At 34.9% G+C, this 17,744-nt stretch overlaps 1 protein-coding gene across 2 annotated transcripts; it reads right to left on the minus strand.

The window, feature by feature from the left end:
* Window positions 1-466: 466 nt before the first annotated feature.
* Window positions 467-17,676, minus strand: LOC136810844 (eukaryotic peptide chain release factor GTP-binding subunit ERF3A-like). 2 transcript variants are annotated; one of them, XM_067067429.1, is made up of 14 exons: window positions 17,467-17,676; window positions 7,928-8,059; window positions 7,496-7,612; window positions 7,004-7,037; window positions 6,540-6,617; window positions 6,376-6,421; window positions 5,944-6,078; window positions 5,606-5,664; window positions 5,268-5,363; window positions 4,677-4,738; window positions 2,324-2,847; window positions 1,931-1,986; window positions 1,641-1,753; window positions 467-1,191 (listed from the first exon to the last, which is right to left on the minus strand). In XM_067067429.1, exons 1-14 carry the CDS (start codon window positions 17,585-17,587, stop codon window positions 1,127-1,129), a joined length of 1,638 nt encoding a protein of 545 aa, XP_066923530.1. In that variant the 5' UTR covers window positions 17,588-17,676; the 3' UTR covers window positions 467-1,126. The 2 variants fall into 2 exon arrangements, with proteins under 2 accessions (XP_066923530.1, XP_066923531.1); XM_067067430.1 differs by lacking the exon at window positions 7,928-8,059.
* Window positions 17,677-17,744: the final 68 nt, after the last annotated feature.

Raw genomic sequence — 17,744 nt, forward strand, 5'->3', positions numbered from 1 at the left:
GTTGTATATTTTTGGAAAGCTCTCAAAAAATTAAGATTAGAGATATATTGCAAGTATAGGTGATTTCTGTACCTAACTCGAGATATTAACCCTTGGAAACCGTGTTTTTCAGCCAGAAACAGCTATTTTGTCCAGTTTTTGCGCTTTTTGAAGCTCAATATCTCGAGTTAGGTACTGATATCACCTATACTTGCAATATATCTCTGATCTTAATTTTTTGAGAGCTTTCCAAAAATATACAACAGGTCTCCGTTTTCTCGAGCTAAAATTCTCATTAATTTTTAACCCTATGATTTTTGCCTGAGACCGTCATATTTGTCCGAAAATCACACCAAAGTGTCCGAAAAAAAAATTGGAAACATAGTAATTTCAATTCCCCTACCCCTTAGCTTTCCAAAAATGTATAACAAAAGCTTCTAACAAAACAGTCAAGCGATTCCAAAAAATCGAACAAAATTCCCCCTACTAAAAGAGGGTTTTAAAATAAATTCTAAAAAAATCCAATTCAATAATGTAACGCATATGTTGAAAAATCTCGAATGAATGTCTATAGATCAAAATAAATACAAGATCATCACTGTCATATTTTCAGTTTTATTCGAACCAGTAAAAACCTCCAACGGTCGCGATTCCATAAAGGTACCCAAACAGCAGATAAGCGACCTTAGTCTAACTGTATCGTTCTTGTTATCACAAACTCCATATCAGTGAGAAAGATGTATTTTTTTCTTCTGGATAATATCAATGCAAATTCTTATAAGTTTTTAAAAAACTAGACTCAAAAATACTGAATGTTTTCACTTTCATCAATTAAATCAATTCTTCTTTTAAGTGTGCATAGAGTATGTAACAACACACAATATGACACCAGTGTCACCCGCAATTAAAAAGACTACAGTTGGGTTGATTCAGGTCTGATGTTGATGAAAGTTGGCACCAGTATTTTTTGCCTAAGTTTTTTAAAAATTGTTTATTGCATGTCATTTTAATTTTGCATATCACCGCATCGAATTTGAGCCATTGAACTGGGGCTAGTTTTCGTAGAGCTTTTACTCGTCATCCAGCCTGTGGATCCACCTTTCATCGAACCATTGTGAGAAGAATTTTGGAATTCTCGGTTGTGAAGTCACTTTTCGCTTTGATCCTTCTTGTGACGAACTGCAAGAACCTTTCCAATGGCAATCGTTCGACCTTAAACAAAGTATAGATTAGAGTTAAGACCCACAGACCATTTAAAAATTGACTTCGAATTTCAGTACTATACTCTTGGGTTCCAAATAAAGGGCCTTGTTAATTTTTCAAAAAATTTCCTTATTAGGACCCACTTTTTATCAATTTTTAAGAATATTTTCAGCTTTCAAAGAGAAGGTCCCTTATTTTGCTCTAAATAGCCTGATTTTAGCCTGATATTTACCTTATTTTTGGGTTTTCTTTTCTTTTGAAAATTTTACACCCCCTCGTTTATTTAGAACCATAGAGTAGATGAATAGCTTCAACTCGATCAGAAATATCCCAATAAATTATGTATGGTCTGAATTAGAAAGCTTTAAAATCTGTATTCCGAATGGATGCAAAATCATAAATTTTAATTCGACAAAAAGGCAAATTGAGAAAGTATAGCTAAATCAACATGAAATCACCTTCATCACGCAGAGTAAATCGACCCATAGGTTGAAAGTCTTGGAAAGTTTCCAGACAAATCAAATTGCTTGTTCTGAATCTTGCAATAGCAATACTGTCTTGTTTGACAAATCTAAAGAAAAAAAATAATCAAGAAAGTCAAGCTAGGATTTTAACCATTTTTAACCATTCAAAGACAACAAAATAAAATTTATCATACATTTGAAGTTAAGTTGCAAGGAATCATAAGCAGAAGAAACTGTTCTTGACAATGAAGACATTTCTATTGAGTAGTTTCCATGTCTCTTACCTAGGTCTCTGTTTGCTCTTTTCACCAGTTTTACGGTCGATGGTGCAGATCAGACCCTGCAAAAATGTAAAAAAAAGATACAGTAAAGTATCTCTTAATTGCTGAATATAGATTTTCCTGAGCAGCAATCTTTGTGTCTGTGACGTATTTAAACCAAAATGTTAGCCTAAAAGTGGACGACTGGCTGACTTCAACCCGCATGTTTACAACTATTTCAATACCATAGCATTGATAAGTGTCAACACTATAAGCCAGGAGGTAGATGTCTAATCGCTATCAAGACAAAATACAAAAATTTTAATGCAACAAACACCAAGCTGATGTGATTAGAAAATATCATATGAAAACACCATCTCAAGGGCATCAGAACAAACACAAACATAAAAAACATACCACTAATTTGACTTCTTCCACAGCATTGTGGATATGTAGGACAGCAGTGTAACCAGCACAGATAATGTGCTTGTGTTCCAGAATAACAATCTGAGCATCGAATACAGTTCCAGTATTACATAACTCGCTTGGATGACAGACTACAAAACCAGGAAGAACATCTTCTTCTTCGACTCCAGAGAGCTTCATTTTGACATTTTCACCGGCGTGGACGATATTCTTTTCTTTCTCATCCGAGCCTGTGATAGCCATCACTTTGACATTTTGTTTGTTAGGCATTAATGTGAAAGTATCCCCCTTCTTTATAATACCACGTTCGATTTTTCCGATAACAATAGTACCCATGTCTTTATAGCGATCACTCACAAGAACTTTTACAGGCTTGTCTGATGGCCATTCAAAATCTGGTAGTTCGTCAAGAAATTCCAAGAGGGAGGCCCCTTTATACCAATCACAAACTTTGGGATCAACACGGTCTTTGAGATTTGCGCCAGTGAACCCAGAACAAGGCATAAAGTTGATTTCTAGGAAATAAAGACATAATTCAAAAAGCGATACTTTTATGGACCTACCTGGTTATCAAACTAATCAGTGAACATTGAAACAATGAAACACATAAGACATAACTGGTCAAAATACAAAAAAATAAAGAAAATGAAAGCATATCTATTGAGAGAAACTATTATTGAAAAAGATTTTTGAAAAAGAAATAAAAAAGCTATTAAGCGCTTTTCTTTATAAAAACCACTATCAGAAAAATGCACAGCTTAATAAATAAGGTTTCCAGAAAAGTCAAACCGTCGCACTCTACCGTGACACTTTCTTCTATTAGAAAAAATAATAATAAAAAAACAATTTGGCTAATAACATTGATATATGCTCATAAATAGTGATTCTTATAGATATAGATTAACCATTACCCTCCACCGTGACATTTTCATCGTAAAAAAAATAATAGAAATAATAATAATAATAATATGGCTAAGAACATTGATGTGTTCTTATTAAAAGTGGTTCTTATAGATAAAAATGCGATTTTTGAGCCAAAAATTTTTTTTTGCAAAAATCTGCTTGAGCCATCCTTTAACTATACTCTAGGGGCTGAGTTAGGTCCCGTATGCGCATCGGCGTATAGTCATTTTTTCTTTTGATCATGAAAGTATAGTCCTTGAAGAGTCAGAAAACGTGTGTGGCGTTATTTGGATCAGGCTCAAATTTCCATAATGGCAGATTTTAGATTTTCAACCCTTTTTAGCCCTCTTGCTTGAAAATAATTTTTTTTTGACTTTAAACATAGACATATTATATACAAATCGATCAGAAATTTTATTCTGATTAAGAAAAAGGTCAGAATCATGGTCTGAAAATTTCGTTACCTGGAGATATGAAGCACTTTCGATTTCGATTTTTTGAAATGACTACTTTTGGATCCAGATTTACGTGGCTGTAACATTTGATAGGCTTACTTAATTTACTTGAAATTTTCGGAGGGTCTTGCCTATCGTTCAAATAATAAAATTCAGGAAAAGTTTTTTTTCTACATGAATTCCGAGATCCATAATGGCGGATTCAAAATTTTCTTTCGTCACATGGGCTCTTAGGCTCTGCTAGTCTAAGAAAAATACTTTTTGAGCTTAAAACCCTGCATATTATATACCAATCGATCAGAAATTTTATGCTGATTAAGAAAAAGGTCAGAACCATGGTCTGAAAATTTCGTTATCAAGAGATACGAAGTACTTACGTTTTCTTAGTCTTGAAAACGAAAGTACTTCATAGCTCGAGCAAGAGGGCTAAAAAGGGTTGAAAATCTAAAATCCGCCATTATGGAAATTTGAGCCTGATCCAAATAACGCCACACACGTTTTCTGACTCTTCAAGGACTATACTTTCATGATCAAAAGAAAAAATGACTATACGCCGATGCGCATACGGGACCTAACTCAGCCCCTAGAGTACTAAGATTGTACCCTACTTTCATGCTAAAAATCAGAAAAAATTAACGACCTAATTTTTCACAAAGTCCAAAAAACCCGTTTTTAAGCCGTTTTTTGGCCCAAATTTGCCCAAATAATTTTTTTTTCGAAAATCGGGCTCCGTCACATTCGAGGGTTTATGGTCATGCACCTTTGTGCCAAAAATCAGAAAAAACTAATGAGCCAATCTCGAGAAAAGCTGGTAACTAACACACTAACTAACGAACGAACGAACATGGGTTAATTTATAGGACCTCCACCCCACCGGGGTAGGTCCAATAACAGTAGCATACCAAAATTAAATGAGATTAAATGATTGCGATGCCTATGTTAATTACTTTGTAAATCAATTCGGAATTTAAAATAAACGAGCTTACCTGTTGATTTAAAGCCTGTTTTCTTCAAATAAGGTTTCAATTTTCCTACGATTTCATCATACCTAAGTGAACCAATTATAAGAATTAATAAGAACAGTACTAAAAAGTTTCAAAATCTTTACATAACTTTTTTAGTTGGTGAAACTTTTCTGAGAAAGTATACTTTAAAGTAAGCTACTACTTTAACCCGATTAAACCGAGCTAAAAAAATCGCGAACTTTTCTGGATTTAATTTCACGAGCCAGAGTTTTGAAAAATTTCGCGCGGATTTAATTTCGCGAATAAGCCAGAAAACAGCTGAAAAATAGCCATTTTTTGCCATAAATGGAGACTTGGAACTAGTTTCTCCGCCGAAAATACGATTTTAAAAGTTCTGTGGTGGATTTAATTTCGCGAGTCAGGAATCTCACGCGTTTTCGCGAGTTTCAATTTAATGGATTTAATATCGCGAAAGTTAATCCGATTAAAGTAGTTATTTGAAATCTAATTCCGATAACAATCTTTAGTCTGAATAATTTGACATGAGAGAGAAAAGAAAACCAATTTTCAACCAAATAAAAATATGTGAGCTTTAAGTTTAAATTCCTTTACCTGTCTTTGTTCCATTCAACTGTAGGGTCATCCATTTTGTTGATGAGAATCACCAAGAACTTGACGCCAGCAGTTTTGACCAACATAGCATGCTCTCTAGAAATTACACACGTTGTTAAAAAAGAAAATGAAATTCAGACTTAATTCATTAAATCGGGCTAAATTGAAAGGTAAGACAAAAAATCAAGTTGAGATTCGAAGATTTCATATTTAATTATAAGGTGTGCTTTAAAAATAGGGGATTGCTCTAAAATGCTGTGTGTTGCAGAAAGGTTTTTTAAAAAGTTGAAAAGCCAAACCAGGAGGATGAAATATCTGATGAATATAAAATAACATACCGTGTTTGACCTCCACGTTCAAATCCTGTTTCAAATTCACCTTTTCTTGCTGAAATGACCTAAAGTAAAATTGGACATGCTAAAAGGCACCTTGAGATTTTGAAAAAGGTATACAATATTGAATTAGTGTTGCAACTAGGTTTTGTCAATATGGATGAGTGAAGGCAGGTGAAGGCCTTGCTTCTCAAAAGTTTACACCCATGAAGGTAGACTGCACTAATGTAATTTCTTAGAAATTTTACCTTACTTAAAACTTAAATTAAAAGATGTTTGTAGTTATCAAAGAAATACTACAGAGACAGGATGCATTAAAATTTACAGAGATTTGAATAACATACCAAAACAGCCACATCTGCTTGTGCAGCACCACCAATCATATTTGGAACAAAACTTTTGTGACCAGGAGCATCAAGCAGCACAAAATGTTTGGTAGCTGTATCGAAAGAGGCTCTTCCACATTCAACTGTCTTACCCTAAACATTAAAAAAAAATTGTTTTATGATGACAAATTTTATTGGAAAGTTGTGTTTTGATTTTTGATTGATTTTTGTTTCTGTAGGAAGAAAGAAATCTGATATACTTTTATAAGATCTTGAATTTTAAAATTCATTTTGGAGGATTTCAAATGGGCTCTTCCAGAAAATGTTTGTACATGGGGTTATTTTACACCACCCTGAAAATTTTTCAAAGCAGGTAAAACTTCATCATTGAGAATAGCTCATTAAAAACTTAGCGCAAAGGCAAGATATTGATTCAAATAAAACAGCAACCTTGTCTCTTTCTTCCAAATTTGTATCCAAAGCCCAGGAGAGGTACCTGAAAAATATGATTCGAGACAAAATCAGTAAAAAAGGTGATATAAACAGAATATCGGGACAAAATAGTACAATGATGTAGACTCTCTTAAGTTTTTCAATAAAAAACAGAATCTCACCATGTTTCTCTGTTCTTTTCCTTTGCTTCTCGTTCGTATTTTTCTAGAGTTCTTTTGTCAACTTGTCCAGTTAAAAAGCTATGGGAAGAAAAAAAAATTATTAGGTTCCTTTATCTAAGAAGTGACTAATTAACTGAGTAACTCACTCATTTATTCAACTACTGAAAAACATCCTAGGTCTTTTTGTAACACAACACTAAGCTGTTTTAAAGTTTAGGTTTTCTTGATTTTATCCCATTTCTAAGGTAATATTCAATGTCTAAAATTCCAATACTTTAAAAGTAATGTTAAAATATCTGCTATCATATTTAAACAGATTCAAAACCACCATCATTCGATTGGTACTTTAGTCAAATTAGGAATGAAACTTGTAGGCGAAAACAGCTGTATCAATAACAATTTATGCAAAATCTTTCAGTAACATGACATCACATCAACCAGTCATCTCGTTTGTAAAGACTTACAGTAATTGACCACCAATCGTTGATTTACCAGCATCTGAAAGAATAAAAAGACTCATAATTTAGGATTAAACTTGAATTTAACAAATTGAAAATATTATCATACTTTCTTCTCCTTTCTTTACCTTTTTACTTGCTTGTACCTTATTCCATTCGTCTTTGCACATCTTTAATTTTCGCTAATTTTTGTGCACCTTGTTGGATTGGATAATCGCGCACCCTTTAATTTTCACACATCCTGCACATTTTTTGAGTGTTTTTGAAGGTTAATTTAGGTAAAGAGGACAAAAAGCATATGAAATCAGAGGTTTTACTCACTCTTAGTTTGTATTTCAGCTAAATTTTACATCCCAGAGATTTAATATAAATTCAGGTCTAAGGTATTACAGTTTAAAGGAAGAAATTTTTATCCAATTGAGGTGTCAAATTTCCGGATTCTATTGTAAAAAACCCTTTGCTTCTAACCACATAAAATAAACTTGAATTGGAACTTACCAACATGACCAATGAAAATAATGTTAATATTTTCAATTGTATCTTCAGGAGTTTCTGGTTCTGGCTCAGGTTCGGGACTTGGTGCTTTAGTAACAGTAACTTCTTGTGGAGTATCAACTGAAAAAAAAGTTAAAAAAATCTTAAATAAAAAAAAAACTGTGACCTTAAAGGACTGAGTATATTTAAAGGAAAATTAAGGAATGGTGCTTTTTACAAAAAATTATGTCAGAGTTAAAACTCCCCTTTTGCTTATATTTTACAGGTTTTTCAGCTGATGAAAGTTACTCTACTCACTCTACTTAAAGCGAATTTTTGCAAGTAAATTCCCTCAATATATAGGACTGAAAAATTTGTCTTATCCTATCTCCATAACTCTATCTGACTTTTTAATTATTCAAATAGACTTTGTTAGCTTGTTCTTTAATGCTTTACCTGGTTTTTCCTCTATTTCGTCTTCAGTTTCAATTTCAGTTTTTGTTTCCTCTTGTGCGGGGGTAGGTTCTGGTTCAAGATTCAAATCTTCTACTTTATCTTCCAAACCATCATCCCAGTTATCAGATGGTTCTATTGCGAAAAGTTATATAAAGTGATTATGTTATGTTTTTGCCACTAGTTATTGTAGTTGAAAGGGTCTTTAAGAAAAGGTAGCTAAAATCATAGCAGTGAGACAACACCAACAAGAAAATAAGAATGAAGACATTGAATCAAGAAAATGAAGCATTATTATACATGGAATGGTAGAATCAGAGGTAGATATGAAAGAGGAACAACAGGAACAAGACAAAATAGATATTGAAGGTATACTAAGTACCATTGGCGTCCAAGATATCAAACTGTCCCACCATCGCATTAGACAAATAAACAGAAAAGGGCTACCATGGAGTCCAATCAAGTTGATCTTAATGGAGGAAAATAACGGAAATCATAAAATCAGCAAAGGCAGGAAACAATTCAAGAAAATTGGCCTTAGCATTCCAGACGACTTCACCTTTAAATGACGACTGGACGACAGATGAAGATTAGACAATATCTTATAAATTCTAAAATCATTTTGTAGAGGATTATAGACTTGTGAAATATCATTCTATGAATAATAATTACAATGATCCTGCTAAAGACATTATTTAGCCCATTTGATCATGCATGCACCCTAATTATAAAGAAACTGAACCCTATTCACTTGTCCAAACAATCTTGACCAGGGCAGGATAAAAGTATAAATCATAACTGCGAAATTGTGTGCTTATATCCTTGAAAATTAGGTGTGTTATTTTAAGAGGATTACTCAGACTGTAAAAATGCAGCAACAGTATGGGATTTTTTGAGATACAATTTTACACACAGAAAGGTCTACAGAAGAAAAATTGCAAGAGTGTTTGAAGACTTCTCATCCTACCCAATGCAAATTTGGGGAGTTTTCAGAAGTCGACAAGACAATACATCCAAAGAAGATTGTTGAAATTTGAAGAGGGATGTTGAAATTAGACCATCAACTTACGGTATTTTGAGCTTGTTCGGTTGTTCTTTTATTCATATCGGTAATATATTTAGAGGGAGCGTAATTTTGAGACTACACTTAGATATATTTATTTTATTATAGTTTATCTTTTTAAGCGTGTTTCTCAGCGCTCGAAGAAAGACGGGAAACGAGTTTCTCAACGGTTTCGCACGCAAAGCTGCTTGATGATCTTATGTTATGTTGGCGGATCCCTAAACCAATAAATAAAAAAGTATTTGCCTTACAAAGATAAAAATTTGAGCCACGCGGATTGGTGAGATGGTTCAGAGATGTCTTAGTTTCAGGTTGGCTGCTGCCAGGATAAGAAGAGGCTTCTAAATGAGAAAATATTGTGCAACTATTTTTGGACAAACAAGCAGTCAAAGTAGACATACTTCTGAGCTTAATCCATTGCGTCTCAATTTCGACTGTTTGGTGACCAGATTAGAAAATGTACCGCTAGTAAAGTAACAAAATTGCTGGTCACAGACAGGCAAGGATTATACTCTAGATAAGAGAATATCCAAAGTAGAGGATTACCTTTCTTAGGAGATTTTTAGTCTCCTACTTAGAGAACTATACCTAAACTAGGAGAATTTGGCACATTTTGACTGATTTGCTTTAGAAAATATGGCGACATGAAAGATCATGCTTCACTGATTCCAAAGACCCAAAAACCATAAAAAAACACCTTTTTATTTGTTTTCAATTGTCGAAAAACCACAAAATTAGCCTTATTACTGCTGGTGTAACCAAATCAAATTTGGATTTTTAGTAGGGGAAAAAACCAAGGAGGACACTATGTAAAACCAAAGCAGAAAAAGAAGCACCAGCCCAGACCAGCCCTAAGATTGACCCCCTTATTCAGTTAGTCACACTAGCGTGTTCCCAAACCAAACGCACATGAAATACAGGCCAGATATCAACACAGTCCCATGTTTTGACCAATCGTCCCAAGTTAAAGCAGTTGACAGTAAACATTGAGCCGTTTGTTGTGGTTTTCAAAACAGCCAAAGCGATAAAAAAAAACATGCCAAAGTAACATTTGACATGGAATGAACTTTGCTGCCACGAAAGAACGTTGACAAATTATACCCGCCCCTACCCCTAAATGTTCATGTGATGTTTTCTGTGTCATGTCTGACCTGAGTTTGGAAGGCTCCCCTAAATTGGGCGAGGTAATTCGATTTCAGATTATCTTGACACGCTGATAGCAACTCCAGAAGATTTTTCAAATTTTAATTTTTTTTCAAAACCTATCCTATCTTGTAGAGCTTTGAAAAAGAAAGTAAATGAGGGGTCATAGGCCTCTAGAGGATAAGTGGTTATAAAGATATTCAAATTTTAGTGTCAAAAATTTGACTAAAAATGTCAAAAAAAGGTTACGAAAAAAGCTTTGAAAAAATCGAAACTGAAAGAAAAAAAAATTTCCAGTCATGCTTCTTTAATTTTGTATATCTCTTTTTCTAGTGTAGCTAGAGACCTGAAATTTAGAGGGAGAATTCTTTGATGGTGTTAGAATATTATTATTTAAAAATATTTGTAAAATATTTAGTATATTTATGAAAATAACGAAAGATAATATCTTTTTTTGAAAAAAGAAGCCATTGCATTGTTTTATTTTTGTTTTTGAAGAAAATTAGCTTGGAAAAGGTTGAAATTAGTCAAAACAAGCTAGATGCTGAATGGACCTACCTGATGATGAAAGTTAGATAGCAATGCGAGGAGAAAAAAATCAGTCAGAAAATATATCGTTTAGCGAAAATGCATAACGCAATAAATTCATCATTGATTGTTGATGGGGGGAGAGGGAAGGGTTGTAGGGAAAAATTAATAGAAAGTTCTGGTCGCAAAAATCAGTTTTATTGACAATTGAATCATGCTTGATGGTGAGCATTGTTATCAATAATGTTTTTGTGTGAAGAACATAGAAATACAAGGAAAACATATAATGAAAATCTGCAAAGACGGCGATTTCTGGCATTTTCAACCGGAAAAAATTTTTTCTCAAAAATCGAACTTGGCCATGTTTTGAGCATTGCAAATACGCATCTTTCTGCAAAAAATCAGAAAAAGCTAAAGATGAAAATTCGAGAAAATGTAAAAAAAACGGTTTTCCGGCATATTTCTGGCATTTTCGGCCGGGAAAAAATATTTTTCGAAAATCGGGCTCCGTCACATATTAGGTATTGTCATTTTGCATCAGTGTGCAAAATTTCATGAAAAAATATAAAGTACAGCTCGAGAAATTCAAGAAATACCGTTTTTCCGGCGAAAATAGGCTGTTCCAGCGATTTTTAGAAAGTTCCGGCTTCAAAAATCACTTTTATTGACAATTAAACCATGCTTGATGGTTGCTATCAATAATGTTTTTGTGTGAAAAAACAACGAAATATAAGGAAAAAGTCCGATGAAAATCTGCAAAAACGGCGATTTCCGGGATATTTCCGGCATTTTCAGCCGGAATAGAATTTTTCTCAAAAGTCGGACTAGGCCATGTTTTAGACATTGTTAATACGCATCTTTGTGCAAAAAATCAGAAAAAACTAATGAAATCTTGAGAAAATGCCAAAAAACCGTTTTTTCCGGCATATTTCCGGCATTTTCGGCCGGAAAAGTACGTTAATTGAAAATCAGGCTCGGTCATATTTTAGGTATTGCCATTTTGCATCAGTGTGCAAAATTTCATGAAAAAATATAAAGTACAGCTCGAGAAATTCAAGAAATACCGTTTTTCCGGCGAAAATAGGCTGTTCCGGCGATTTTTAGAAAGTTCCGGCTTCAAAAATCACTTTTATTAACAATTAAACCATGCTTGATGGTGGGCATTGCTACAAATAATGTTTTTGTGTGAAAAAACAACGAAATATAAGGAAAAAGTCCAATGAAAATCTGCAAAAACGGCGATTTCCGGGATATTTCCGGCATTTCAGCCGGAATAGAATTTTTCTCAAAAATCGGACTAATCCATGTTTTAGGCATTGCTAATACGCATCTTTGTGCAAAAATCAAAAAAAAAAACTAATGATGAAATCTCGAGAAAATGCCAAAAAACCGGTTTTTCCGGCATATTTCCGGCATTTTCGGCCGGAAATGAATTTTATTCGAAAATTGGGCTCCGTCACATTTTGGGCATTACCATTTTGCATCTTTGTGCCAAAAATTAGGAAAAACTAATGAGCCAATCCCGAGAAAAGCTAGTAACGAACGGACGAACGGACGAACGAACGAACAGAGGTTAATTTATAGGACCTACAGCCCACCGGGGTAGGTCCAAAAAGGTGATAGGACCCATTTTCAAGGGGCCTCTGGAAATGGAGGAACAAGAAGTTATAAGTAAAGAATATGTTTTTCTAAAAGGAGAAACCCCAAATGAAAAGAAAATCCATTTTGGCAGAAATAAAAACTTTTTTTGGGGACGTTCCCATGTTAAAGAAGCAAAAAAGTAAAAAAACTACCGTAACTTTGTGTAATGCCAACATACCTTGTCTAATTCCGCCATAGCAACTATCTGGTCTTTAAAATGTTTATAGATAAAACCTTCTGAATAAGCTGTTTAAAAATATCACTCTAACTACGTGTAACTACTTTGCAGGCCAGATTGTTGCTATGGCGGAATAAGATAAGGCATGCATGTCGATATTACACCAAGTTACAGTACATGAAAATGAAAGAACTAGAATTAGCGAATGTGATTTTTGAATTCCTCACCCTTTATTTTTTTTCTGATAAACATACAAAGTTTCAGCCTACAACTATATTTTCCTCCATTTCCAGAAACATTTGTTCATCAATAGTTGCAACCTTTTTTTCTCCCGTTGGCAAACAATTTTCAAAATGTTGCAAAAACGTTCTGCACTATACCAATTTGCTGTCTAGCCGTGTCCAAGTGTTATAGTGATCACGGGCTTTCTTTTAGTATACATAGAAAAAAAGTTAGAACAGTTCAAAGTTCACGCAAAAATGAAACATTTGGTTTGCCGTCAAAGAAAGTTGGGTGAATTCTGGAGTTGCTAACGCTGATATATACAGGAAACATATTCGAAGGTTTTTGATACAATCAACCTTATTCAATATGATCAAAGGTAATCAAAAAGTAATCAAAATGATTGGTCACGGACCACCTTCGATTATTATCGATCGATCGATCGAGAGACTAAACCTACCCAAAGAATAATCAACATCTAGATCATCTGAGGAATCGGAACTTATGACGCTACCAAGGTAAATAAACTCTAGCTCGACAGGAATAAATCTGTCACCAAAAACTATATTCGATAGGTCAGCTTGATCAAAGGTTGCAGGATCGCCATACATACATGGTGGTTTCGAGCAGAAAAGAACGACAGATTTCGAATCAGGTGGCCCCAAATGGATCTCCATTCCAAAACAATCGAAATGGGTCACACAGAGCGGTATACCAACACTAGCGTCTTCTCTTGAGTCGAAAACGAGGGCTGTGTCGTCAGCATATTCAGAGTCCTGAAATTCAAATCCTCGCCGTATGCTTGATACAGTAGCTGCGACCGGTCATTTTGTCATCCTGTTTTGATCTAAAAATGCACAATGGTAGGCTGGTGGTTGCTCTCCAGGTGATCATTACAGCTGCAAGAAAAAACGTAAACAGTATGGGGCCAAGAATATCCCCTTGCTTCATGCCAATGGTACATGATATTATATGCGTGACTTCGTCTACTGTGGTTTAACAGTTAAGTTTTCATGTAAGGATTTAAGAAGACTGGTTAATTTAGGTGGAACTCCAAATTTCTCTAAGATAAGCCATAGTAACTGCCTAGGTACGCAATCGAAAGCCTTGACTAGGTCAAGAAAAAATACCCAGGATTCTTTTCCGTGTTCTCGTCGTTTGCAAAGGGCTGTTTTGACTGTAAAAATGGCATCAATGCAGCCTCTATCAGGTCTAAACCTACATTGCGGTTTGTGTTCAAGATTTTCTTCGATTTGTAATAGACGAGAATGTAAAATGATTGCAATTATCTTGTAAGCAGTCTCAAGTAACATGATCCCACGATAATTCTTTGGTAAACCAAGATCACCTTTCTTTGGTAGAATCGTCAAACGCCCTACATTCCAGTCATTTGGTATATTTTCAGTTTGCCAAATTGAAAGTTTGATGTTGGTAAGAGCTTGACTTGTTTCTGGATGATCAATCAAACATTTCCATATTTATGGTTGTATACCTGAGTCTCCTGGAGAAGTGTTCTTTAATTTTTGTATAGCTTTTCTGATTTCATCCTCAGTTGGATCATGATCGCATCTTTGAACGATGTCGTGATGAGAGATGAGGTTGAGAACGGATACATTTAAAGTTTTCTTCTCTATTGTAGAGATTGTTGTGAAATGTTCATAAAAGACAGTTGCATTTTCATGAGGAGTGGAACATAAGGTACCATTTGGTTTTTTCATTTGTCAAGAAACTGAATGTTTTGGTTTTGAGAGTCCGTGATTAAGAGCTTTGAGGGATTCCCAAGCTGGTTTCGTACCATGATGACAGTTGAGTCTTGAACAGACCAAGCTGGTTTCGTACCATGATGACGGTTGAGTCTTGAACATACCAGATGTCCGCGCTCGATAGGATCGATCATCGGAACGGCTCGAATGAAAATTTTCCATTCCCCCACCCTCGTTTTCCCCATACAGTGATTTAAAATCCAATCGCTTTTCGATTTGGTTATTAGAGCTTTCAGTTTCTTTCTTGCTGAACGGAGACGGTTCAAAGAGGAATATGGAAAGCGTTGGAAGTAACTTTTCATAGCTTGGTTTCGTGATTAAAAAATTATCGATGGATTATTATCAATTAATTTGATCATACAATGGGCCATTCCAGAAAATTTTTGTTACCCCCCGTCGGACGACGTGCATTTTTTATTTTTTTCAAGCCTCGGAAATAATTTCTCTTTTCCAGTGGTGGTTGGAAATTCCGATAAAAATTCATGTACTTTTGCAAAATGCATCGGATATTCCACTCTTTTTTGCCCTTTTTAACTCAATTGCCTTGGAAATTCATACATTTTCTTCTCTCGCCTCGGAAATTTCGAATTTTAATGAAAACTTTTACCCTCGGAAATCCTGTGTCGTCCGCCCCCCTGTTACAGACAAATTCTGGAATGGCCCAATATCAAACGTTTGATTGGTCCGTTTCGTATAAAGTTAAAAACTTGCGCAGAATGATTGGAAGGCCAAAAATCATCAGAGTAAAAAATCTAACTAATTGAATTGAATTGAATTGAATATATTTTCGCTGCAACACAGCAGGATAACCCCTTACAAAAAAAAAATAGATTTCTCTAATACAATGGGGAACCTAGAAGAAACTGAAAAATTATTACAGAACTAAAGAAAAAATGAATAAACGATTATCATAATATTAATAGTGATACAAAATAATGAATATAAGAAATATTTTTACTTTTATTTTATGAAAATTTCTTTGAGTAGTTTTATCTATAAAGTTCTTCCTGTTACACAACCCACCCCCTCCCACCCTGGGGAAACACACTAAGTTCATGCACACACAATTACGCACACACACACACACACACACACACACAAAGATTATTTGTTTTCAGCTTTGTATTTGTCTAATAGAATTTTGTAGCTAAAGATTTTAGTTCATCAGTATCAAGTTGTGAAAATCAGTGTCAGGATGATTTATTGTAACTCATTCCATTGTTTTGACGAACGACGCGAGAAAGAGTTAAGTCCAAAATTTGTGGTTTTGACCGTTGAAAGTTTTAGTAGTTTAATAGCTTTGCCCCTGGTGCCAGTTTTGTGATCAATTCATCAAATTAAGTGTTGATAGGACATCAGATGGCAATACCCTGGAGGTATTTTTGAATAAAAAGATATTCATTTACTTCACCTGATCAAAGATTTTGAGTAATTTAAGCTCAGCAAACAGAGGAGTGGCAGAAGTTCTTGGCTCACTAAAGGTCATGAGTCTTAGTGCAGTGTTTTGAAGAGTAAGAATCCTATGTGTGACAGTATTGTCACACAGTCCGCAGAGTTGACTAGCATAGCGAACATGAGAAGCAAAAATTGCATGATAAATGTTTAGAAGGATGTGAATTGGAACATAGTGACGAAGTTTGGATATTGCCCCATTTGCCCTTCTCAATGTAGCAGCAACAAAAGAAGTATGAACCTTCCAGTTTAGATGATTGTTAAGGTGAACACCCAAATACTTCACACTCTTACTTGGTGATAGAATTTTCCCGCAAAGCTTAATTCTTGGAATACAGTCCATCTGTCTCCAAGGGGAACGAAAAATACAAACTTCAGTTTTTGCTAGCATTCAAAGAAATTTTGTTGGCATTAAGCCAGCTGACTAAAACTCTGAGATCAGCATTAACCCTCCCACAAAGACTCCATACAGTTTTTGAAAAATTTAGTAAATGAGTATCATCAGCAAAATGATATGTTTCAGAGGTTCTTATACAGCGGTGAAGATCGTTTATATACAACAAGAACAGCAGAGGACCCAAGACTGAACCCTGAGGAGCTCCATGATTAATAGATTTTAAAAGGGAATTTGAGCCTGAAAGAGAAACATACTGGGAGCGGTTAGTGAGGTAAGATCGGAACCAGTCATTAACAATGCCTCTGACTCCGTAGTGATCGAGTTTTTCAAGTAAGATTTCGTGATCAACTGTGTCGAAAGCCTTTTGTAGATCGACAAATACACCACAGGCAAACCCACCATTGTCAAGATAGTTTCGGATACGTTCGACAATATTAAAGAGTGTATATGCTCAGTAGAGTGAGCCTTACGAAAACCAAATTGTCGAGAGTAGATTTGATTATGGTTTTCAAGAAAATCAGAGAGACGTGAGTACATCACTTTCTCAAAAAATTTTTCAATGTTAGATAAAAGTGAAATTGGCCTATAATTAGAGCCAGAGACTTCAAGGGGAGAACCTTTGTGTTTGAAGACAGGCACAACTTTAGATATTTTGAGAGTAGAGGGAAAAATACCACTGAGAAAGGAGTAGTTTATCAGCGCCGATATTGGCACAGAAATATCAAGTCTTAAAAGTTTAAGGATTTTTATAGGAATACTATGAGGACCACTTGCTTTATTTATTGAGAAAGAGCTAACTACCTTCGCAATTTCTTGATTAGTGACGGTTGGTGCTAAGAGGATGGAATGCAGATTTGGATCTTTCATGAAACTGCTGAAGTGATTGTAAGAAGGCGGCATTTTTTCACGAATAGAATCAGCTATAGTAGTGAAAAAATCATTGAAGGAATTGGCTACTTTCTCAGGATCTGATGTCAAAGAGTCACCTGTGATGATTGAAATGGGTGATTCTGAGTTAGCCCTTGTTGAGATTATATCGCGAACACCAGGTAGAGATATCTACTAAAGAAGAGAACTTCTCTTAGATAGAGTATATCTCTCATCTAAGAGTATAATCCCTGCCTGACAGAAAATGAAACGAAAAGAAAAATTTACCCTCTACAACTTCTGGAGCTTTTTGTGGTGGTTCAGTAGTTTTTGGACCAAAGTTAGGGACAAATTCCACGGCATTGACATTCGGGACGAAAGCACTGGCATTGACATTAAAATTCGACATTTTCAATCACAATTATGGACACGGTGAAGAATAAAAATGTTCTAGTATTTCCTCCTCTCCAAAACTGAAGTTGAAAATTACACCATGTTATTTCTACACATGTAAGAGGGTTGATCCATGGCCATGTGGAAATTTCAGAATAAAGAAGATTACCCTT

This window comes from Clytia hemisphaerica, unplaced genomic scaffold, assembly GCF_902728285.1.
Source record: "Clytia hemisphaerica strain Z4C2 unplaced genomic scaffold, Clytia hemisphaerica genome assembly, whole genome shotgun sequence".
Lineage (NCBI taxonomy): Eukaryota > Metazoa > Cnidaria > Hydrozoa > Leptothecata > Clytiidae > Clytia > Clytia hemisphaerica.